This window comes from Chiloscyllium punctatum, chromosome 5, assembly GCF_047496795.1.
Source record: "Chiloscyllium punctatum isolate Juve2018m chromosome 5, sChiPun1.3, whole genome shotgun sequence".
Taxonomy (NCBI): domain Eukaryota; kingdom Metazoa; phylum Chordata; class Chondrichthyes; order Orectolobiformes; family Hemiscylliidae; genus Chiloscyllium; species Chiloscyllium punctatum.
Window position 1 is genome coordinate 104,900,280 of NC_092743.1, and position 25,742 is coordinate 104,926,021.

At 40.1% G+C, this 25,742-nt stretch overlaps 1 protein-coding gene across 6 annotated transcripts in view; it reads right to left on the bottom strand.

Annotated features, from left to right (window-relative positions):
- The window catches only part of col14a1a (collagen, type XIV, alpha 1a), a 216,094-nt gene that overhangs the window by 6,835 nt on the left and 183,517 nt on the right, over positions 1-25,742 (bottom strand). For all 6 annotated transcript variants that reach the window (XM_072570947.1, XM_072570944.1, XM_072570943.1 and 3 more), the window contains 4 exons: positions 19,315-19,386; positions 9,739-9,774; positions 5,391-5,457; positions 2,974-3,162 (listed from right to left, as the gene is read on the bottom strand). In XM_072570947.1, coding sequence (XP_072427048.1) covers positions 2,974-3,162; positions 5,391-5,457; positions 9,739-9,774; positions 19,315-19,386 — 364 coding nt within the window. The remainder of the gene's footprint in view (positions 1-2,973; positions 3,163-5,390; positions 5,458-9,738; positions 9,775-19,314; positions 19,387-25,742) is intronic.

The window sequence follows — 25,742 nt, forward strand, 5'->3', positions numbered from 1 at the left end:
GGGTTTTCCTCCTTACAATTAATTCCTGATCATCATCAGACTCTTAGTTCCAGATACTTTTTGAATTCAAATTCCCTGGCAGGATTTGAACACAGGTCCCCAGAACATTATCTGGCTCTCCAGTTTAAGAATCCAGTGATAATATCAGTAGGCTATTGCCTCTCCTCAATGTTAGCAGCATTCCAAGGAATAGGTCATCAGCAAGGATTACTTTAACAAAGCTTATAGGATTCTATGATTTATAGTTCCTGAATCATAGAAGTTAAAGGAATGAATTGTTGGAGCTTTTTAGGATATTGAAAGCAATGGTTCACACAGATATGAGGTTTTCTCTGCTGCTGGATAAGAGTTCAGAACAAGGAGACATAATAACCTTTAAATCAGAGCTAGACCATTTACGACAGACATATGGAAGCAGCTTTTCCAACACAGTGTGGAACACTTCATAGCACAGCCTGAAATAGCACTTCTATCTGGTGCACCTTGCAGTCCCACAGAAAACAATAGGCACAGCGCTATTGATTGTTAGATGTTTGCTAACTGGGAGTTTTAAGGAGCCAATGTAAATGGTTGGATTCAGGGAATGCAAATTGCCCGTGGAGAGCTGGTGGTATATTGCTAAAGATGCTAGTCTAGTAACTCAAAGGATCAGGCTAATACTCTGCAGATAGATTCAAATCCCACCATTTAATTAGGTAATAAATCTGGAACTGAGAGCTAGTCACAGTAATGGTTACAATCATCAAATGTCATAAGAACTCATCTGGTTCACTTAAGTGACTTTTAGGAAAGGAAATATACCACTTATCAATTTTAGATCTAAACCATCCTTACCTAGTTTGGCCAACATGTGACTCCAGACCCAGAGTCATGTGAGAGACTCTCATCAGCCCTTTGAAATGGTTGAACAAGCACTTTAGTTCAGTTCAATGGCAATGAAGGATGAGCAACAAATGCTCACTTTGCCAGTGATGTGCGTATCCCATGAAAGAATGAAAAAAAAATCTTGTATAGATTGTATAGGCTAGAGAGACTAAACTGCCTGTTCCTATACAAGACAACTTGACACTTTATATAGTATTACAAATGGGATTAGCTCAGTAAGTTGGATGGCTGGTTTGTGATACAGCATGATAGCAACAGAGTAGATTCAGTTCCCACACTAGCTGAGGTCATTATGAAGGACTCTTCTTCCCAACCTCTTCCCCTCCTGTGGCGTGGTAACCACCAGCAACAGGGTAGGACTGTAGTGACCTTACTTTTACATGAGTACAATTCTACTATATTTGGTTAAACTATCCCCATCTGGATATTTAGTTCTTTGATTGTAATTATCCAAGGCTCTAAAAACTGTTCTAAAACAGAGCTACATTTTGCTTTGCTATTGTGAAGTTGCCTCAAGGTAGAGTGAAATTATCTTTTGGGCCACCAAGTTCAGGAGATCAAATCAAATTGATTTCTACTTAGTCAATGTGCATCTTGTCCATAATATTTGAATTTGTTTTAAAAGATCTACAGCTCTGGAGATCGTAGCGGGTCAGGCAGCATCCATGGAGAGACAGCAAGCTAACATTTTGAGTTCTCTACATCAGAGCTGACATGAAATGTGGAGAGGGAAGCATTTATGTGGAGAAAAGGAATAACTGTATATTCCAAGTCTGGATGGTGCTTGGCCTGGAGGGGAACTTCTGGTCAGTGATGTACCCAGTCAGCTGCTGCCTTGTCCTTCTGGGAGGTAGAAGCATGGATTTGAAAGGTGCTACTAAAGGAGCCTTGCCAAGTTCCTGCAGTATCTGAGTGCAATTCTCCTGATCTCCTCTCTCCCGTTCTTCTTTCAATTGCTTTGAATCTGTATTTTCTGCTTATTGACCATCCTGCCAATGGGAATAGTTTCTCTTACGTCATCTCATCAATACCCTATAGTTGGCGGGGGAGGAGTTGGAGTGTAGAGTGCTGGGGGTAAAAGGAGGTTAATACTTCAGATTAAGTGATCCATTCTCACATTCTGATCACTTAATCTAAAGTATCAACATCCTTTCTCCCCAGCACTCTACACTCCAAACCCCTCCCCCAACTATAGCATAAACGCTGCCCCCTTCACACTTCACACTGTGATCTGCAGTATTTGTTGTTTTCAGTACAGATTCCAGAATCTGCAGTAATTTGCTCCTACAGCTCATAACATCCTGATAAAAAAATCTTTATGTAAACAATGAAGAACTTTCCCCTTGGAGCAAAAATGATCATGCGATGATTTAATAAAGGTGTCGACTTAACAGAGGTGTTTCAGATCATGTAGGGTATTGATGGGATGAAGAGAAACTGCTTCCCCCCCCCCCCCCCCCCAGCACGAGGGCCAATAACCAGAAATACAGATTCAAAGCAATTAGCAAAAGAACCAGAGAGAGAAGGTCAGGAGAATTGCACTCAGATACTACAGCAACTTGGCAAGGTTCCTTTAGTAGCACCTTCCAAATCCATGCTTCTACCTCCCAGAAGGACAAGGCAACAGATGACTGGGTACATCACTGATTGCAAGTTCCCCTCCACGCCAAGCACCATCTAGACTTGGAATATAATGTCTTTTCTCCACAGTCGCTGGGTCAAAATCTGATAACTCTTTCCCTTACAGCCCTGAGAGTATATCCACACAACACGGCCTGCAGCAACAGATAACCATCTTGCCAAGGGGCAGTTATGAAAGTGGAAACAATGTTGGTCTCACCAGTGGTGCCCAGATCCCATGAATGAACAAAAATAAATTCGGCATTTTATGACGACCTGGAATGTGCTGCCTGAAACAGATTAAATAGTGATTTTCGAAAGAGAACTGGATGAACAGGGGAAAATTTGGAGAGGCAGAGACAAAAGGATGAATTGGGCAACTCTTTCAAAGAATTGACACAAACAAGATGGGCCAAATGGCCACCTCCTGTGCTGTACAAATTTATGAGAGAACATATTTATTCTTACCTCTTTCTCCTGGTCTGCCAGGATTGCCAGGGTTGCCAGGGAAACCTGGCCGACCTTGAGGTCCTTGTTCTCCTGGAGGACCTGCAGAGCCATCACGGCCAGGCTCCCCCGGAGGGCCTGGAGATGCCCGCACCTGAACCGAGTTGCTGGGAATGTGGTTGAGAATAGAGTCGTACCTTGACAAATGGCCTACGGAAATCAGAATTCCCAAATATTAGTACCAGAGATACACACTGACTTCTTGTATAACATAACATCATTTCAAAATAAATTTTTACCGATCTCTTCCATAATCTGACCTATTAGTGGGAAAATAATATTGGCTTGAATACTTTAGAAACTCTGAATCTTGTGTCACTGAAACCACAGAAATGATTGATTTGGAAACGTAGGAAATAACTATTATACAGTAAAAACAACACAGAAACAAGATGTATTTGACTGATCTATATACTCCACATGAGATTTCTCCCACCCATTGATTCCTTTCTTCTTTATGTTTATCCAGTTTTTCTTTACTCTATACAAACTTAGCATAATTGCCTTGCTTTTCAACTTGGTAGTTTTTTTCTGGCCATGTTAACTTGAAGTGTTTTGTGAATCGATGTTCAGATTCCTTTGCTGCTGTATCTGACCCAGGCTCTTATTTTCCAAGGAGTTTGTGTTTTCCTTACTCCTACCAGACTGCCTCACCTCGCATTTATTTCTATATGACCTTGTTGCACTATCCCCTCTTAAATCTCTCTGCTGTCTCTGACACATTTGTGTAAACTTCTAGTTCCAAAGCCTTTTCTCGACTGCCCAGCTAAATAGGACTGCTCCTTTTTGGGTCCACTTTTAACTGGCCTCATTATTGGAAATATCACCACCAAATCTCTCTTCTCACTCTACAATATTACTTCTCAAGTCTTCCAAGGATTTAACCATGGGCTCTCTCCTCTTCTAGGTAATACAGGTTAGATTGCGCCCTCAACTGACTGTCTGTGTGGAGTTTGCATGTTATCTCTGTGTCTGGGTTTCCTCCAGGTGCTCCAGTTTCCTCCCACAGTCCAAAGATGTGCAGGTTAGATGTATTGGCCATGCTACATGGCTCATAGTATCCAGGGATGTGTAGGCTAGGTGGATTAGCCGTGGGAAATGCAGGATTACAGGGATAGGGTAGGTAGGTGGGTCTGCGTAGATGTCCTTCAGAGGAGTCAGTATGGACTCAAAGGACCAAATGGCCTACTTCCACACTGTTGGGATTCTATGATTTCTAATCCCTTGGTACCATTGCCAACATGGACTTGGTAGGATGAATGACCTCCTTCTGTGTTGTAAGAGGTGTCTTAATCATTAGCGACACCCAATTTTTATCTCTCAACCATCTACCCAACCCATCTACTGTGTTTGCCTGTCAGGCTGCCTATCTGACATCCAGTTCCTTCCTATTAGACACTGGCAAATGTGAAGCTGTTGTTTTCAATCCTTTGCACACGCAAGGCCATACCAATCCACTGCAAATCCAATTCCATCCCTCTTACTGGCCACAGTCTCAGTTTTCATATGATAACCCAATGGAAACAGCCGTAAGTGAGCTCAACAGATTTGGAGAGAGGTTCCATGGACCCAGACTCTTACCAGCTGCACTCCTAGTCAGGAAAATCTCAATGAAGCAGTGAAGAAAATGTATGCCTTGAAGCCTGTGTTTCCTGGACTCCAAAGTGATTCAGTTTCTCCTTGTGAGCAAGCACTTGCTCTTCAATCAACTGATGTTGCTCATTCTGGTTGGAGGTATTCCTGGAGATATCATCTCATGATCGCCCACAGACTTGGTCCAATACTCCTACTATTGGCCACCCAATAGGTTCCTCCTCGAGCTCACAGCCAATCACAAAGTAAAGATATATTTCCTTACTTATTGGATAATACTTGACTCTTCCTGCCAAACAGCCATTTTTCTCCGATGCCAAGATTTTTATATCAAATAAATACAAGCTTTTAAATAAAATTAAAAAGATAACTTTCCTAGTTGCCCCTCTGATTTTGCTCAGCACTCTCAGTATTGTCTAGAGATTACTCTCAGATTCCTGGACACTCACTGACCCCACCCCAGCCAAATCCAATAACTCACTCTCTAAGGAAGGTCATAAACTTAAATGAAAGACTTCTTCTTCTTGTGACTTAAACTTGCATCCTACTGCACTTTGGCACAGTAAAGGTGTTATTATCAATACAAGTTATCGTTGAAGTTTAATTATAAATCCTGGTCTTCTGAAAGACCATTTCCTTATCTGGATTACTTAATATATTTTGGCATACATATGCACAAAGTGCTTGTTTTACCATGGTAAGAACTATAAACAGTACCTTTTCCGATAGAAGCACTCAAATTAGTTATTAAAACACTAAGAGAAACTCTCACAATAGTCACTCACTTTGGATGAGCTGCTCACACACTTGGTGAGCAATCATGCGAACGGCATTTTGTGACTGAGCATCACCCTGGGTTAAAAGGAAACGATACAGCAATAAGAATGTGTTTTAAATTGTATCAAAAGCATTCACCAAAAATTTAAGGACAATGCATGAGTTAAATTTGAACAAAAGATTGTGCCCTGTGATTTCCCCTGGTCACACTGGATTTTGTTTTGCTACCCCATCACAATAGGACAGAACGAACCAAGATAGGTTAAGGAGTGTCCAATATTCATCTCCCCAACACATATGAGGTAAGCAATTTGACCGTCTTTGCCCTGAACAGTTGGCTGTATCCCAGCCCTTGCACTGACATTGGATGAAATCACTGAATGGTTGAACGGGGACCTCCAACTGACAGCAGCCCCTCTGGACTTGACTAAGTCTACTCCCTGTCAAATCTGAGACCTGACTATGTTATTGCAAAGGCTGTAGGTGAAATTAATAAAACATAGTGCCGTGCAGTAACATGTCCACCCCTGATGACTGCTGACAACCAGAACAATCTGCCTGGCTTTGAGTCTGCACTGAACAGCAAGGTAAGATTGAAATACTGTGAGCCTTTAAGCTCTGGATTCATGGGGGAAACAGCAAATGACAAGGCAAGGCAGAGATGCTGTGAGCATCCAGGTAGGTGGAAAGTGAATGTGCACTAACAGAATGAGCAAGTAGCCTCGAGAATGCTCCCTGGTCCACTCTGTGACCATGTGCCTGTCCCTGTGTGATAAGCCAATTGTGACCTTAACTCCACTTTACTGCCTGTCCCCAAAACCCACAACATCCCCATCAATTAAATCCTAGTCCATCTCTGTCTTGAATATATTTAATGACCCATTAGGGAAAGAGAATTTCAAGGACTAACCTATTGAAAGACCCCCTAAAAGAAGAAATACCTCCTTCTCTGAATCTTGAATGGGAGATCTCTCATTTTGAAGCTGTACCCCATAAAGTTGGACTCCCCCATGAGAGGAAATACTCTTTCTCAGCATCTACCCTGTAAAACCATCCCAGAATCTTGCAAATTTCAATTACTTTAAATTAATAATCTAAAATGGGGTACAGATGGTGATCAAGACTGTGGCGTATTTTAGCTGAAAATGTGTTGCTGGAAAAGCGCAGCAGGTCAGGCAGCGTCCAAGGAGAAGGAGAATTGATGTTTCGGGCATGAGCCCTTCTTCAGGCTGATGCCCGAAACGTCGATTCTCCTGCTCCTTTGATGCTGCCTGACCTGCTGCGCTTTTCCAGCAACACATTTTCAGCTCTGATCTCCAGCATCTGCAGTCCTCACTTTCTCCTGTGGTTTATTTTATGTCATAAGCCTATTTTCAACCATCTTAATCCAACTGTACCAAGATATGACTCAATGACTCTATATGCCCTTAAATATATCACAGATTATCTTTTGAAAGAAAACTGGGCTGAGATTAGAAACAGGAAAGGAGAGGTCACCTTGTGGGGAGTTTTCTATAGGCCTCCAAATTGTTCCAGGGATGTAGAGGAAAGGATAGCAAAGATGATTCTCGATAGTAGCCACAGAAACAGGGTAGTTGTTATGGGGGACTTGAACTTTCCCAATATTGGCTGGGAATACTATAGTTCAAATAGTTTAGATGGGTCAGTTTTTGTTCAAGATGTGCAGGAGGGTTTTCTGATACAGTATGTAGACAGGCCAACAAGGGGCGATGCCATATTGGATTTGGTACTGGGGAAAGACCCAGCCAGGTGTTAGATTTGGAGGCAGATGAGCACTTTGGCGATAGTGAACACAATGTGGTTATGTTTACAATAGTAATGAACGGGATAGGCATATACTGCAGGGAAAGAGGTATAACAGGGGAAAGGCAATTATGATGTGATTAGGCAAGATTTGGGAAGCATAGAATGGGGAAGGAAACTGCAGGGGACAGACACACTTGAAATGTGGAGCTTATTCAATGAACAGCTACTGCGAGTCCTTGATACGTATATACCTATCAGGCAGGGAGGTAGTTGTCGAGAGAGGGAGCCATGGTTTAATAAAAAAGTTGAATTTCTTGTCAAGAGGAAGAAGAGGGCTTATGTGAGGATGAGGCATGAAGGCTCATTTAGGGGGCTTGAGATTTATGTTAGCCAGAAAAAAAATCTGGTGAAGCTAACATGAGGGGACATAACTTTAAATTGAGGGATGATAGATTTAGGACAGATATATGGGGTAATTTCTTTACTCAGAGAGTAGTAGGGGTCTGGAACGGCCTGCCTGCAACAGTAGTAGACTTGCCGACGTTAAGGTCATTTAAATGGGCTTTGGACATACATATGAATAACGGAATGGTGTAGGTTAGATGGGGATCAGATTAATTTCACAGGTCAGTGCAACATCGAGGGCTGAAGGGCCTGTACTGTGCTGTAACGTTTTATGTTCTCGCAGTTTGTTTAGAGTTTACTTTTTAAATGCAGCCTGATTATTCTTGTTCATGACAGATCCTGTATTCAAGGATTTTCAAAATGCGTTTATGAAATGTGTGTAATCTGTGCCAGAATCGCTGACGGCACCTAAAGTGCAAAATTTGATCCCTTCAAGTTCATCTTGGACCTCTGGGGAAGCTTGTTACAATCTATTAAAATATTATATTTTCACAAACTCTTTGCTTGAGAGAAATTTCCCAATGGAGTCATTTCCTTGTTTTTCCAGTCTAATAATATGACCCTGTTTAATCACCTTCACATGAATGATATCAGTGTCCTTTCTATTTAAGATGCAAAACCATAGTATTCAATATAATGTACTGAAGCCACAGAGGAATAGAAAAATGCCTGATCTTAACTCCTGAAAACACAAAGCATTTAAATTATCACTTTAAATAAAACATTTATTTTCCAGTTCTCAAAACAAGGGAATCAGTTAAAGGCAAATTCAGCTGACCTTTTAAATCTGCTCTCAGGACCCATTTCAAAGGAAATGTTTGCAAATATATTAATGCTGTTGCAACATACGGCCAACAGAAGAGGAATAAAATGAACAATTTATTTTCCCTATAACTATTCTTTAGCGTCACTTTTTAAACTTAAGACTTCATTTTTTTGCCATTTGATCTACCTTTTCCATACATTTCATCCTTTTTAAAAGGAAGAATTTCTCCTCCTCCTAAAGATGAAAATTTCTACAAATGGCCACTGGAAAAAGGAAGCAGCCATCTCATTTTGTAGTTTTACTAAATCACCTCGAATACTTTAAGAAAGAGTTTTATTTTAAGTTTTTCTGGAGCAAGTTCCCATTATTAAGCCATTTCTAGTCAGGAGACAGCACTTGGTAGTCACAAAGGACCATACGAAAGCACCATACGAAAGACCATAAGCACCATACGAAAACTTTGTCAAAAAAAATTGGCAATGTTAAACTTGCAAATTTAGCTCATTTATAGTATTAAAATGATGGTGTTTTATAGGCCATTTGGATTCCAAGATACTGTGACAACATATTTAAGTACTACATACGTTTCTAGCCTAGAAATATAGATACTGATAGCTGTACAAAGAAAAATGGGAGCTTGCACTAACTAGGAATCTCTCCCACTCTCACTGGCTGCCGTTGGCATGTGGTCGAAGGATTTCAGGCTAATATTTATCCTGTTTGCCACAACATCCTGGAGTGGGATTGGAAATTGGAGCTCCTGGCTCAGAAACAAGGACATTCCCAGATGTGCTTCAAAACCTCCATATTTAAAGTTGATGTCCTTTCATTCTGATACGCTCAACGTGTGAAATAATGCAGCAGTGGAACTAATGTTGCAAGAAAATCACTAATTCTAACCCCACATATGTTGCAAAAAAACTTTGTGCTGTAAATGATTCCAAAAAATCTTTCTGCAAATGAATAATATTAATTTCAATGGGATCATGCATTACTTGTTTTCATATATTTTCCCAAGAATCAACAGCAATTCACTCCATTGGTAAACCTTTGCAATTCAGTTAAGTTTTCAGGATTTTCACATGAGCTGTTAAAAGTATTGTTCAGTAATTAACTTGGATAAATATGCAGATTGAACAGCATAGATTCTAACCTTGGTTAATTCTCCCCCAGAAATTCCTCAAGTTATCAGAATTACTTTCAGTTAATGTAAATGATACTAACATTGTAAAACATTTTGTCATGTTAATTTTCAAACTTCTGTCTTTGCTACATTTGCCATTAATCAATGTTTACATTATTGTTCATCAAATACTGCATTCTGAAAAAAATATCACATCTTGGAAATAAAGTGAATCTGCTAACATGCAACAATGTTACAACAATTTGTTAGTAAAATCCAATCTTTGAGAACTTACTCTTGGACCTCTCTCTCCCTTTTGACCAGGTGGACCCTGTAATAAAATTAGCAGTAGATATTGATTAATATAGAAATGGACATAGTTCAGAAATATCAGTGGCTTCTTCCATATATATCTCATCTATATCCCATCCTTTCAACATTCTATTCCTTTCTCCCTCCTGCATACAATGTCTCTCTTTAAATGTATCAAATATTAGGTTTCTCTTTACAATCAACATAGGGAAAGTCGCACCAATTACTGACATCACTGTTCTCCTTTGCTTTTGCTAGTAGTATTTTTTTTTCAGTCATTCATAACACACTCACTACATCACAGGAACTATGATGACAGTCTTAGTTAATTAAACCTGTTGGACTATAACCTTGTGTTGTGTGATTTTTAACTTTGTACACCCCAGTCCAACACCAGCACCTCCAACTGCTGAAAAAGAATACAACTGACAAAGCAATAACTGTAAAGATTTTAAACCATTATGCACTTTTTTTGACCTTAGAATCAGTACTTTCTGCTTGAAATTCTGAGACGATTTTCCATTGACTTCAACATTTTGTATATCATAATATTCAGTCAGGTCTCTTCATATGGTCTGAACATCTCCACGTTTATTGGGGAGGGGAACATCATCACCTCTTTAGCCTTTATCCATGCTAGATTAACCTGGAGGACAGGCTGCAGTCTCAACTCTAGAACATAAGAACTAGGAGCAGGAGTAGGCCATCTGGCCCTTCGAGCCTGCTCCACCATTCAATAAGATCATGGCTGATCTTTTCATGGTCTCAGCTCCACTTACCCGCCCTCTCACCAAAACCATTAATTCCTTTATGGAAAAAATAGCTATCTTAACTTTAAAAGCACTTACTGAAGTAGTGTCAACAACTTCACTGGGCAGGGAATTCCATAGATTCACAACCCTCTGGGTGAAGAAGTTCTTTGTCAATTCAGTCCTAAATCTGCTCCCCCTAATTATGAGGCAATGTCCCCTTGTCTTAGTTTCATCTGCCAGTGGAAACATCCTCTCTATGCCTATCTTATCTATTCCCTTCATAATTTTACATGTTTCTATAAGATCCCTCCTCGTTCTTCGAAATTCCAATTGGTATAATCCCATACTACTCAGTTCCTCCTCATAAGCCAACACCCTCAACTCCAGAATCAACCTAGTGAACCGAGAGGCCAAAACTCCACGCAATACTCCAAGTGGCCTCACCAGTTAGAGCTGCAGCATAACCTCTGGCTTTTAAATTCAATCCCTTTAGCAACGAAGGAGAAAATTCCGTTTATCTTCTTAATTGCCTGTTGCACCTACAGACCAACCTTCTGTGATTCATGCACAAGAACACCCAGGTCCTTCTGCATAGCATCAGGCTGCAACTTTTTACCATTAAAGTAATAGTCCTTTTTACTATTATTCCTACTAAACTGGATGACTTCACATTTATTAACATTGTATATCATCTGCCAGACCTTTGCCCACTCACTCAATGTATCTATGTTCCTCTGCAAAGTTTCACAGTCCCCTGCACACTTTGATCTGCCAATCATTTTAATGTCATCTGCAAACTTTGACATACAACATGTGGTCCCCAACTCCAAATCATTTATGTAAATTGTGAATAATTGTGGTCCCTGAGGCACACCACTAGTTGCCAACCAGAATAGCACTCATTTATCCCCACGCTTTGTTTCCTGTTAGTCAACCAGCCCTCTACCCATGCTAATACTTTACCCGTAACACCATGCATCTTTATCTTATGTAGCAGCCTCTTGTGCCGCACCTTATCGAAAGCCTTTTGGAAATCTAGATACACCACATCTACTGGGTCCCCATTGTCCCCTGTGCTCGTAATGTCTTCACTGAATTCCAAAAGGTGAGTAAAGCATGACCTGCCCTTCATGAACCCATGCTGCATCTGCCCCACGGGACAACTTCTATCTAGATGCATTGGTATTTTTTCCTTGATCATAGATTCAAGCATCTTCCCCACTATAGACACTAAGCTAACAAGTTTATAATTCCCCAAATTTTGTTTACCACCCTTTTTAAACAGTGGCATCACATTTGCTGTTTTCCAATCTGCTGAAACTGTCCCAGAGTGCAGCAAATTTTGGAAAATTATCACAAGTGCACTTGCCATTTTCCCCACCTCTTTTAGTACCCTGGCGTGCATTCCATTAGGGCCAGGAGACTTGTCTATCCTTAGCTCCATTGTCTTGCCCAACACTACATCTTCCATGATGATGATTGTTTCTAGGTCCTCAGCTACCTTTGTCTCTTTGTCAATCACTGACATGTTATTAATGTCCTCCACTGTGAAGACCAACACAAAATACCTGTTCAATGCCTTTGCCATTTCATCATATCCCATGACTAAATGCCCCTTCTCATTCTCTAAAGGACCAATGTTAACTTTAGCCACTGTTTTTCAGTTTACATATTTATAGAAACTGTCTTTATATTGTGTGCCAGGTTTTCCTCATAAGCTATGGGCGGCACAGTGGTTAGCACTGCTGCCTCATATCACCAGGGCCCCGGGTTCAATTCCCACCTCAGGCAACTGTCTGTGCGGAGTTTACATATTCTCCCTGTGTCTGTGTGGGTTTCCTCCCACTGTCCAAAGACATGTAGGCCAGGTGAATTGGCTGTGCTAAATTGCCCATAGTGTTAGGTGCATTAGTCAGGGGTAAACGTATGGGTCTGAGTGGGTTGCTCTTCGGAGGGTCAGTGTGGACTTGTTGGGCTGAAGGGCCTGTTTCCATACTGAGGGGAATCTAATCTATTTTATGTTTCCTTATAGTTCTTTTTGTGGCTTTCTGTTGACCTTTAGAGCATTCCCAACCCTCTAGTTTTCCATTGATCTTTATATGCCTTCTCTTTCAATTTGATAGCCTCCCTTATTTCCTTAGACACACATGGCAGATTACCCCTTTTCTTACACTCCTTCCTTTTCACTGGAATATACGTCTACTGAGAGCTTTGAAAAATTGTTTTGGAAGTCCTCCATTGCTTGTCAACTATCCCACCATAAAGTCTCTGTTTCCAGTCTACTTTAGCCAACTCCTCCCTCATCCTATTGTAGTCTCACTTGTTTAAACACAGGACCTTGGATTTGGATTTTATCTTCACACTCTCCATCTGTGTTCTAAATTCAACTGTACTGTGATCGCTCCTTCCAAGAGGATCCCTAACTGTGAGGTCATTAATTGTTCTGTCTCATTACACAGGACCAGATCAAGGATAGCTTGGTCCCTCGTTGATTCCATTATATACTATTCAAGAAAACTATCACAGATACACTCAACGAATTCCTCAAGGCTACTCTGACTGAACTGGTTCAACCAATTGACATGTAGATTAAAATCCCCCATAATAATTACCATACCATTCTTACAGGCATTAGTTCTTTCTTTGTTTATTGCCAGCCCCAATGTGATGCTATTATTTGGTGGCCTCTGAACTACGCCTATCAGTGACTTTTTCTTCTTACAATTTCTAATTTCCACCCAAATAGATTCAACCTTATTCTCTGTAGAACCAATATCATCACTCAGCACCACCCTGATGTCATCTTTGAATATCAGAGCTATACCACCTCCCTTACCTTCCTGTCTGTCTTTCCGAATAGAAAATCTAAACATACTTCAGCATCAGTGACCAAGGCACCACCAAAGCAGCAATGCAGTATTGGCAGAAGTATCAACTAGTTTAAGAGTTCACAAAAAATTAGTGGGTTGAGTTACAGTTGACTGAAGGAATCGGAGTTTCTGTGGCAACATACACTATTTTATACATCTTTGTTGTAGGTCAGAGCTATGAATAGTGACAGTAGAGACTTTGAAGTTCTTTCATCACGTGGCTGAATAGGAATCTCTCCCACCTTTCTACCTGCTACTGGAGAGAACTGGAAGGATTTACAAATTGATACTCAACCTATCTGGCCACATTATAAATGTGCCTTCCTTGGCCATCACATCCTGGACTGGCACTCAAACCCAGAGCTTCTGACTCAGAGGCAGGGACACTACCCACTATATCATTAGAGAGCTTTTCCCAGCAAAGTTAGGAATGCATAATTACAGAATTCACAGTACCCGCTCCATCATGATGCAATATGTGAGGTTACTGAACCCATATTTCAGATGATTTGGTGTCAGCATTCCTTTGTGTTACTTGATGTTGTAGTAAGCTTTAAAATGGAAACTGCAACTCATTGTTATTCATTGCAAGAAGCATGAATGCAGTGAATGAATGCCACACAGTTACTGGGCTTCTGAAACACAATTCCAATGCATTCCAATCAGTAAATCTCTCCCATTGCTTGAACAATGGCATTAACTGTTTAAAATTCCCACCAAAGACAAAGTCTGTGTAGATTTTCCTAACCTATCCCAGCAAGGGCCAACAACTAAATAAAGGCAACCATTCCAAATATATCTGTACTTGCTGAGAAACCTTTTTGCTGACTCTCCCCACAAGAAGTAAGAAGTCACTGCCTTTGTGATGAGAAAAAAATCATTTCACTGTTTGAATTGAATAGATGTCATCTCTGAATGGTCTGAAAAGTTTGCTGGAGACAACAGTCCAATTGACAGAGACACTAAATTTGTGAAGAGTTGTCAGGAGCTATTGAGAACCCTGGAAATTCAAGAAATCTCAAGCATTTTGTTACAGTAATTAACAGGGAAACTGCTGTGTCACTTAGTTTTTGTTGTGTCTGTCCTGCACATAATTTAGATATACATTCCCTTTGAGTAGGGAACAAAACATACCAGTAACTTGTTCACTGCCCAGTTTTACTACTTTCATTTGACTTGGAAAGTTTATTTTAGTATGTCGATTGACTATTCATTGGATGCCCTCTTGAAATTCTGAGTGCGAAATAAGGTCTTTGCTGTAATTAACCTTATTGGGCAGGCCAAAGTGATGTTTTCCATGGTCTGAGACCCATGGTAAAAAGTGAACTTTGGATCATCTACATAGGGTTTGCTGTGCAGATTTGGTTAAGCAGAGTCCACTATCTTCAAGGAAGGCTGAAGGCCAGGCCCTCTGTCGTTGGGGCACTGATGAGCCCTCTTTTCAGTCTGGATGTGCCTCATGATTTTGTCCATTATCAAACTGGAACAAACCCAGCTATGTGAACATTAGCTTCTGTTTCCAGATTGGTCAATGCGATTTTAAATACTCTCTTGGTGGCTTTTTCCACGTCTGCCAATGAGAACATCAGTGTCACTCAGATTTTCTCCATCTTATGCAATGGTGTGACTGTGAATGGTAGGCGGGATAGCACCAGGAGCCACCCAGTGGCAGTGGCTCTGTGCCATTGTTGACATGGCAATGTCTGGAAGCACACCCATGACCTTTGTGTAGTGACTGCAGAAGCATGGGGGAAGATAATGGCCTAGTGGTATTATCACTCTACTAATCCATAGACACTGTTAATATTCTGGGGACCCAAATTCAAATCTTGTCATGGCAGATGGTGGAAGTTAAATTCAATAAATATTTGGAATGAGGAGTCTTAGGGTGACCATTAAACCATCGTTGATTGTCAGTAAAATCCTCACACCCTTTAGGAAAGGAAACTGCTGTTCTTACTGGTCTAGTCTACATGTGACTCCAGACCCACATCAATGTAGTTGACACTTAACTGCCCTCTGGCTTATTAGGAATGCTGGCCTGGACAGTGATGCCCACATCCCATGAATTAATATACAAAAAACTAGGCAGACCAGCATTCAGCAGCAGGGCAGACAAGAACTAGTGTTGGAGCAAAACGTATTCTGGGTCAGACCATGTTTCAGCAACTTTTCAGACCTCCTTCACATTTCTCCAGTGAACTACACCATCAACACTCAGAGAATAGAATTGCTCGGACCAAAATCATGTCCCAGATACACTACTGATATCAGGAGCTGCCTAGAGACAAGGAACCTCTCCAAAGGTTAGGAGTCAAAAGGAGAAAAAAAACCTTACATATAAAACAGAAACATGTGGTGGCCTGCTCTGAAACAGTAAGACCCTGGCAACAGATTGTCCTAAAGAATAGATGAAGACTTGAGGAGGAATTCTTTATACGACAGAAGAACAAGAGCCATAAACTCTACACACACACACAAACCAGTCAACCTCTGCTTGTCACATCAGAGACCTCGCACAAAAAGGGGTAACATGGTTTAGTGATCTTGAGGTTCTCCTAAAGGCTGTTAGGGAGAAGAACTTCAGTCCTAATCATTGGCAACAAGAGGCCATCCCAACTATGGGAGTGAGTCTGAACAGTGGTGGATGCAGAAGGCTGTGTCCATGGGCAGCTCTAGAGAATCTGGCTCCAATGCAACAAGAGGATGATTAATCTTATGCACTCTAACAGGGTACCACTGACTACTCAATGATTCATGCTCCTATAATGGTGAGTTAACATTATAAGCCTGCCAGTGCAGAGGGCTGTCAATCAGGTAGTGTCTGCCAGGCATTTCTGTCAAATACTCAAACAGTAGATGTCTGTCACTCTACTGCAGCTACTGATGTCTCATTACTGGCACCACAGTGGTATTGCTTCAGAGACAATGGCTCAGTGGTTAGCACTGCTGCCTCACAGTGCCAGAAACCCGGGTTCAATTCCCGCCTTGGGTGGCTGTCTGTGTTGAGTTTGCACATTCTCCCCATGTCTGCGTGGGTTTCCTCCGGGTGCTCCGATTTCCTCCCACAGTCTAAAGATGTGCAGGTCAGGTGAATTGGCCATGCTAAATTGCCCGTAGTGTTAGATGCAGGGGTAAATGTAGGGGAATGGGTCTGGTTGGGTTGCTCTTCGGAGGGTCGGTGTGGACTTGTTAGGCCAAAGGGCCTGTTTTCACACTGTAAGTAATCTAATCTAATGTGTCACTGTTCACACTGAAAACAAAAAGCTGAAATACTCAGCAACTCATGCACCTTCAGCTCAGTGACCTTGCAACGCAAGTAGGAGAACCTACACATCTGACAGGTTTTCGCCAAAGGCTTGCATGGGACAGGACTCAACCATGAATATGGACCTTTGCATTGAGCCCCCTTTTTTAGTTTAGCCCTGCTTGCCTGCTGGTGTCAGACAGTGTGGCTGCCTCACATGGGTGTGCTTTATATGGCTCAGTCAGGATTCACCCCTGGTGAAACTGGAAGTGCTTGTCCAAAGAAACAGCTTGGTTATTCATGCATACCAGAGATTGGAGAAGTTTACAGCAAAAGCTATACACCTCACATAGTCAGGTTAGTGAACACACATATTTCCCATTTTTCCTCATAAGATTGCAGTGGTGCATATAATTCCAGGAGCCTGGGGGTGTTAATGGGTATTCATGGGTTACAAATGCAAAACAGTTACCCAACCACAGGTGTTGGGAAAGCTGACTGAGAGAATTTAGTATTAAATCTTTATTTAATATCTGCATCTCATCAAATCAAGATACCCTGTCAATTCTTCCAAAGGCTCCAGGTGAACCTGGAAAATTCTGTCTTACCATTCAAGATCATATCAACTATGGCAAGGAAATTTCCAAAGAGAAGTTTCAGAGGAAGCAGCCTCAAGGACATTCCCTTGATGCAGCTTATTAAGTGTTCCAACCTCAGAATTAGAGGTTGCAAAGTCTCCAGTGTTGTCCTGGAGACCCCAGGGATTGAAAGTTAATCTCCTGGATGCTGTTGCGAGCAACTCAGGTCAATAAACAAACAAAAAAAGAATTTTTAAATCCAGTTTTCTTCAAATGCTTTCATCTAATCGGTTCTAGATATGTTTGTGATGAACAGTTAAGATTGTGAGTCAAGCACCATCCAATTGGATAATGAAGAGGCTCTGTGCTCTCCAAGTGGCTGAGGGGAGGTGACACTCTGTGAGGTTGGATGAGTTGGGTGGAAGTGAGGACTGCAGATGCTGGAGATTAGAGTCAAGAGCGCGTTGCTGGAAAAGCACAACAAGTCAGGCAGCATCCGAGGAGCAGGACAGTCGATGTTTTGGGCAAATGTCCTTCATCAGGTGACCAATGGTGACAGTGCTGGGTGGGGAAGTTGTAAACTGGAGGTCATGTGATGAATACTTCAGCCTTTTCCCACCCAGCAGTATTATCAGCCCAATCAGATCAGATCTATCTTAATTGTGATCTCCATCAGCCAAAGATTTTTTTTAACATTATATCCACATTAAATTAAATGTGTCTAAATCTGGATAACTTGTTAAAAGGAACAGAACATAAAAGTACCTCCTTGTACTAAACTACAAAGTTTTGTTTTGACTTTCTGGTCTTACATTGCAAAGATCTGTCCATGATGACATAGTTTACACTGGCATAGTTTACACTGGCATAGTTCCATTTCCAGGACTATTATCTGAGGGGTGCAATAGAGACTGGGGGCACCTGCCACACAGATACAATGGGGAAAGGACCAGAGACTGAAACCCATTCAAAACCCCTTGGGCTGTTTGTTTGACATTAAATGAACGGCCCACAAATTCCGATGGCCAGATGGTGACTGAAGGCCTGCATTGAGACCATGTGGAATCCCTGATGCTGCTGACTCTGTGAAAATTGAAAATTCTGCTGGGCAATTCCCTTGCATTGGGAGCCCTCCATTCACTAAAGTTCAACAGCTCTCTTAACCTTACAGGTTATCTTGGCAAAAGACAGAGGATTAAAAAACCTACTCCAACTCAGGGGCAGCTTTAAATTGAATCCCTCAACTCAGTACTCTTGTTTCAACCTTATAGCCAACCAATTCACCTCATCACCTACCCTCCCCCAACCCAGACACACCCCTTGCCAGGTGACTCCTCCACCTTCTCCTATTCCAACATGACACGACGTCCAATCCCCCCAGAAATGACTCAACTCTAACCCCCACCATGGCCTACCCTAAACACTCATCCACTTACCTGGCACCCTTACACCAGCCACCTCCTACCACATCACTTACCTTATGAAGCTACTCTTTCACAATAACCGTTAATGTCTGCTGGACATGGAAACTACAGAATACGATATTCAGCATTGTAAAAGAGGGAATAATTTCTACAAACATCATCTTCACTGCGGATTCATGGATTCCTGAACAGGTTTAAAACAGGGGACTGCAATCCAGGAATCTCCAGTGCAGCAGACATGTAAAGGGTAGTGGATTATTTTTAATCTGATTAGGGTCGAAATATTATGAATATATTGAATTCTAAGTGTAATGGGGCACCTCTGAGTGGCATGTGTTGTATTGAAAGGAGCTGATCAGTACTGCAAATAATCTGATGACAACGTTGAACTTGTGCTTCTATAAATTTTATGCAGGCGGCATAGAATTGATTTTTATTTCCAAAAATAAAGTCAAACAGAATATTTGTGGCTCCACTGCTACAATAAATACTCAACAATTACAAACATTTTGCCATGCTCAATATTCAAACTGTGGTCTGAAGTTAGAATCACATTTCCAGTTAAAGGTGGAGAAAGAATGCTTTAGTCATCAATTATCTAATCACTGTTGGGCTCTTTCTCAGTCTAGTTGCAACAAAACAATTCTTTGTCATTTCAAAACATACAGTCTGATAGTGCTTGACTTACAGGAGATCCGATGCTGCCCTGGGTTCCAGTGCTGCCTGTAGCTCCGGGAGAGCCTGGGACACCTGGAGTTCCCTGTGAAACCATTCAAATGACAAGTTAAACTCCCAACACAGATGTGTAAGACATTTAAACAACTTGACTCAGGAAGTTTCAGTGAATGCAAACACTGGGTGAATCACAGGAAAAAATGGAATGAGGATATAACCACGTAAAAGTAATAATGGTATGGGGAGCCTGGGCTTTCATAATGAACTCTATCAACAATTTCACTTATACCTAATTATTATTTTGTGTTTAAATGATATGATGCTCTTTACAAAGTGTAAAATTACATGAAAATATGTATATAATTCCACAAAACAACAATATTAAGTCAGGAGTATTATGCTTTTAAGTTCAAATTATTATTTGTTTTTAAGTCAGAAATGCATTCTTATAATATAATTTCTAGTTGCAAAGTGAGGAGGCTGTGTATGACCTTTTATGTAGACACATTGGTAGCTATGAAGTGGGTGTTATTAGATAAATAGAGCAGACTACACTTATTTAAAGCCAACACATAGTTTAATAATCAGTAATTTAACTGATGCTTGTTGCCTACTTCAACAAGTACACCAAGATAAATCATTTTGATAAGGATGATGGTAATGGAATGTCCAGATGACTCCTCAAACAATAATTACATTTCACAATCATTGGAGCTTTTAAAACTTGACGTATTTGATCGTGATGACAGAATACCAAATAAATGAGACAGTTGTCAAGGAAATGAAGAGACAAATATTTAGTGTTTATAACAGCTGTTCATAACTGGTAGCTTGTGACTTGGTCATTTTTAGCAAAACAGATTGGGTGGGTAGAGAAAATTTAAAGAGAGACATGTTGCTGAGGCTTTTCATCCTGCGTTCATGAGGAAAAATGCAAAAATGCCAAATTTCAAACAAACAATCACATTAATTTATACAACAGGAGAAACGGATATTGACTGGCTGAGACATTGCCATGGAGAATGCAACAGAGAGCCATGACAGTGCCTGGCTAATCAGAGTCAACTTGCCAAGCAACCAATCAGCACTTTTACTCATAGTATAAACTGTTGTTACTGTTAAAATTTGGCATTCTTGTATTTGTCCTGATGAATCCAAGATGAGGAGTTTTGGCAACTTGTCTCTCTTGTTTATTTCTATTGCTGAAAAAATAGTTTCAAATTGCAAAGCAAGAGATCACTGCTCTCAGTCAGTGCAAGCAAATAACAGAGAGACATGAACTATTTAAAAGCTGATGTTAAACATGATGCACATGTTAAATAATCAAATGAAAACATGCAAATAAAGTTACTAAGCATGGAGGATCTCATTTAAATGCTCTGGAATCAAGCAACCAATGCAGTTTTAATACTTAATTCATTAAAATGTCAAAATTCTGGACCTGTACAGAGACTGGAAAACATAGACTTAGCACCAAACTACAAATAATTTTATGTATGTTGATTAAAGCTAAAATCACTGAGTTTCCTAGAGTTAGGAAGTTTTTTTTGTTTTAGTTCAAATATACAATGGTCACAACACAAAAGAAGGCCATTCAGTCCACTCAGCCCCTGCCTGATCTCTATGGGAATAACTCATCTTGTCCTAATATTGAACCTGCCATCACCATGCCATCAAGCAATGCATTCCACATCCTAACTTATAGTGACTAGAATGAGGTCAGCCAGGCAGACCTCTTAGAATAGGAGTTCCCAGATTGGGACTTTTACCCTGGTCCAATCAGGGAGTCCTGGCTGAGAGATATAAACAGGAGTGTCAGAGGTTCTGCTCACTCTAGGAGTCAGCTCTGTGCTAGCTGCATCAGTGTCATGTACTATGCACGCATAAATAAAAGGTGACTTGATGGTGGGATACAGGCCTTTGTGCAGTTATTTCATTAACCACTTGTTTTCCTAATTTTACCTCTAGCTCTTTTGATAGTTACCATAAATTGGTCTCCTCTAGCTCTCACCCTTCCACAAGGGGAACAATTATTTACCCCAGTCTCTTCCGTTCAGGCCCCTCATAATTTTCAGCAGCTCTATCAAATTTCCAGTCAACCTCCTCTTCTTAAATGAGAACATCCCCAGCTTCTCCATCCACAGAACCATTGTCCCCATCTCTGGAACCATTTCCCGAATTGTTTTTCTGCAATGCCTTCACATTATTAACTTAAAAAGTCTATAAATAAATCAGTAATTGAAGGCTCTGCTTCCAATTAAAAACATGGTCAGAGACATAAAAAATCTGCAGATAATGGAATCCAAGATAGACAAGCAGGTGGCTGGAAGAACACAGCAAGCCAGGCAGCATCAGGAGGTGGAGAAATCCACATTTTTGGGTCAAAACGTCAACTTTCTTGCTGTGTTATTCCAGCCTCTTGCTTGTCTACCTCTAATTAAAAACGAGCAAGAATTGTTTTTATATTGATTACAATATTTGGAATCAGTGCTTTATTAAAGTTATATTAACTCACACTCCAGACGAAATTCAATTTGAATACTGTCTACTTTCATGAAGCCATGATTCAATTGAATAAAAAGTATTGGGACTTCCACTTGGAGTAAATATTTCCATTTTGAATTAGCTACTTCATAAGAAAGCAGATGAAAATGAAGATGAGGCATCTTTGGCTGGCAGATTGACTGATATTGTAAATAATTCCAACGATTGCGTGAAAAAGTATATTGAGAGAACAGATTATGATTTGACTGCATCAAGTTGGCTAATTAAGCCTTCAGAGGCAATTGTCCTCAGCCATTGGAACTTAAAACTAATCCATATTATTAACTGCAACTTGACCTGGCTGGCACAAGTGATTTAACAGGATTCCAAATTTGCAATGCAATAGCCCTTTTAAGTGATGCCTGCATTTTTAAATAAAGGATAAAATAAACTTACAATATTAGTTATTACAACTTTTTTTAAAAAGAGCAAAATAAATGCTGCAAATATACAGGTCAGTAAATGCTTTAAAGGGAGGAGGTATGTTTTTATTCTGGATTTAAAGTTCAGTCAAGATTTTCCTGAAGGCTGGTAAAGTGTTTACAGTATAATGAGCTCCAAGTGACTTTTCAGGAAATAACTGAGGATACACTTTTCAAATATTCTCTATACGTGGAGATGATGATCGATGGCCAAAGAAATTGGATGGGCACTTGATGAAAATAAACGTTCAGAGCAATGGGGATAGTATGGGGGAAATGGGACTGAATGGATCGAATTTGAGAGAGTCAAGCTGGACTCAATGGGCTGAAAAACAACCTTCACCATCCCAAAGGTTCCTTCACTCTTTCGAATATTTTACTATATAAAAGCCCTAACTATAATGCGAATACCCTTTCGCTGTCTGAATTTAATAGTAACTCTTAAGATGGATTTTGGATTTGGAGACACTTGCAAGATTAGGGCAGACAACACAGAGGTGTCAAACATTTGGAAAGCTCTTTCAAAGAGGCAGCTGAGGGATAATGTACCGAATGAATTGCTTCTGAGCAGGTTCATTCTACGAATTTGTAAATTTAGTTTTAAATAAATACAAAATCAGATTAAGCAATGTTAAGACAAAGCAAAACAAAAAAGTAAGATTGTAAATCACCTGACAGGTACCAGGAATATTATATTAAACATATAAGCCATATACACTTTAGAACTGGCATAGTACTCAAAATATTCCCTTCTGCTTTCTTCTCATTTGTCGAGTATCCAAGCTAGAACATTTTAATGGTAACTAAGCATAACAAGGCCCAAGAGATCTGCAGAAAGTGCAGTTTGGACTGTTTGTTATGATTAAGAGATGATTATGCCAAGCCCAGATGAGTTCTTTCAGAGATCCTCCATACTTTGTCATTATACAATAATAAAATTGCGAGGAAAAGATGAAATCAGCTCATTCACATACTTACATATAGCCAGGCGCCAGGTTGAACAAGCACATTAAACCATTTCCTATGTTGACTGATCCTTCCCCATCTTTTCTTTGGGGAACTCTTCACTTCTGTTCCTTATTTAAGCCATGACATGGCATTTAGCATTCATCAGAACCCTAACACTGAGTAAGGAAATCTATACTACACTGCAGCTGTGAAACAAAGGAGACCAAATCACAGCTGCACTCTCCAAAGGACAATTTCTTAAATCCAAGAGCTTTAGGAAGGGCATGAAGTACAGTGATATTATGCTGCTATTATATAGCAAATGATAGATGAAAGCTGCAAAGAACCTAGATTTTCTTGGTGAGAGTTATTGAGACTTTGTGTGAGATAGTCTAATGTGGAACCAGTTTTCAGTAAGATATCACAACCCCCAATTTTATTTCCCTTGGCTAGCACCTGGGAAAGGAAGAATTCAGGTGTGTAAGGCACTAAGATGATCAGTATTCAGCTCTCAGTGAAATAATATTGTTAGAAGCATTTGGTGAAATGTGAGTTCATGCAGTCACTGGCAGCAGAAGCAAGCAGGTTTAATGCTGACAAATAACACTAAACATCCCTGCATTAGAGCAAGTGACAGGGACTCCAGGGTCCATAACTGAAATACATATTATTTCATAAAGTAAGATGCTATCTACTTTTAACAACCACTCATCGCATAGTCAACTGATTAATAAAATGTTACAAAATGATTAAAATTAATTTTTCAATATAATTTCTAAATAATTTTCTTCAATTGTTCCATCAAGTCTTTGTGTAACAGTTCAGTGAATTGCTAATCTGTGAAGTGAGTCCAACTTTTATCCAAAAGGACAGTTTTCAACCAATCATGTTAATCAAGCCTATTTGCACTTGGAGTTGCTACTTTTAAATTTACATTGATAAACAGGGACCTAGGTCCACTTACAGAAAATGCATCTTTTAAAAAATAAGTCCAGTGTAATTGAAAGTCAATGATTGCCTGTGGCAGGTGCTACAGAGTGGAGCATTCTGATAAATACTCAAATGACATTTTACTGGAAAAAAATAGGAAAGTTGGTAAGGTCACATCTCAGAATTTTGGGTGGTGGGGGGAGATGGGGCTGGCTATTAGTTTCAATTTTCTAAAGGTCTTTGGAGAGGTAAACGCAAATGAGATAAGAATGATGAAGGGCATCAATGAGGTCATACTGAAATATTTTGTGTAGTTTTGGTCTCCTTATCTAAGAAGGGGCTTATTAGCTCTACAGGGGAGTAAGTTCCAGACTCACTAGGTTAGTTCCTGAGATGAGGTGCTTGTTTTATGAAGAGAAATTAAATAGACTAGACCCATGCCATGCCGTATTACTCTATGTTTCCTGTAGTTTAAAGGAATAAGATGATATCTAGTTGAAACATAAACTATTTTGGGTGCTGACAGGTTAAATGCTGAAAACATGGTTCTACTCCCAACTGAGAAATCTACAACATAGGGTTACAGTCTCAGAATAAAGGAGTCAACTATTTAGCACTGAGATGAAGAGAAATTTCTTTATTTCGAGGGTTGTGAATCTTTGAAATTCTGTACCCTGCCCCACCCAGGAGTTGTGGATGCTCAGTCATTGAGTACATTCAAGATCAAGGTTGGTACAAAGGGAACTAAGGAATATTAAGACTATGGGAGTGGAGGTCAAAGATCAGCCATGATCTTGCTGAATAATGGAGCAGGATCAGGAGAATGAATGGCCCAGTCCAGCCCCTATTTTTATGTAAAATATCCCTGAAACCAATTTGTATAACATCAGCAAAAAAAGTATCGATGTAAATGTTGTAGTTTTGTGTACTAATAAACATTAATCTACTTCATGACTGTAATCTGATATTGGCACAGAAATTGTACTACCCCACTAAAGGGTTATGTTCAAAGATTTTTGATCTCAACTTAATGTGACCACAAATGCAGTGCCATGGTTTGAAACACATCTTGCTGACGTAAAATCTTTTAACACACCCTCTGTACTGAGAGTGTAAATTCACATATTAAAAATAGAGGGATGATGTAAATAACCAAATAAGAACAGGTGCTGGCCACACATCTTCTGAACCTACTCTGTCATTCAATAAAATCTTTGCTGATTTTTGGCCTCAAAATTGCCTTCTAATACTATCCCTATATCCCACGATTGCCTCTGGATCCAAAAATCTATTGATAGCAGTCTTGAATATACTTAAAGACTGGGAATTCATAGCTTTCAGGGGCAAAGAATTCCAGAGATTTGCTGAACAATAAAGCAGACACAAGAGGCTGAAAAAAGATCATTTTCCTTATCAGAGTTCTAAATGACTGCAACCTTGAAACTGTGACCCCTGGTTCTCGAATCTCTGAACAGGAGAAACAGACCCTCTCAGAATCAACTTTTACTTTAGATGTAACTGGTAATTTTTAAATTTTTTTTTTTTTCTGGGCATGTGGACATCGCTGTTAAGGCTAGCATTTGCTGCCCATCCCCAA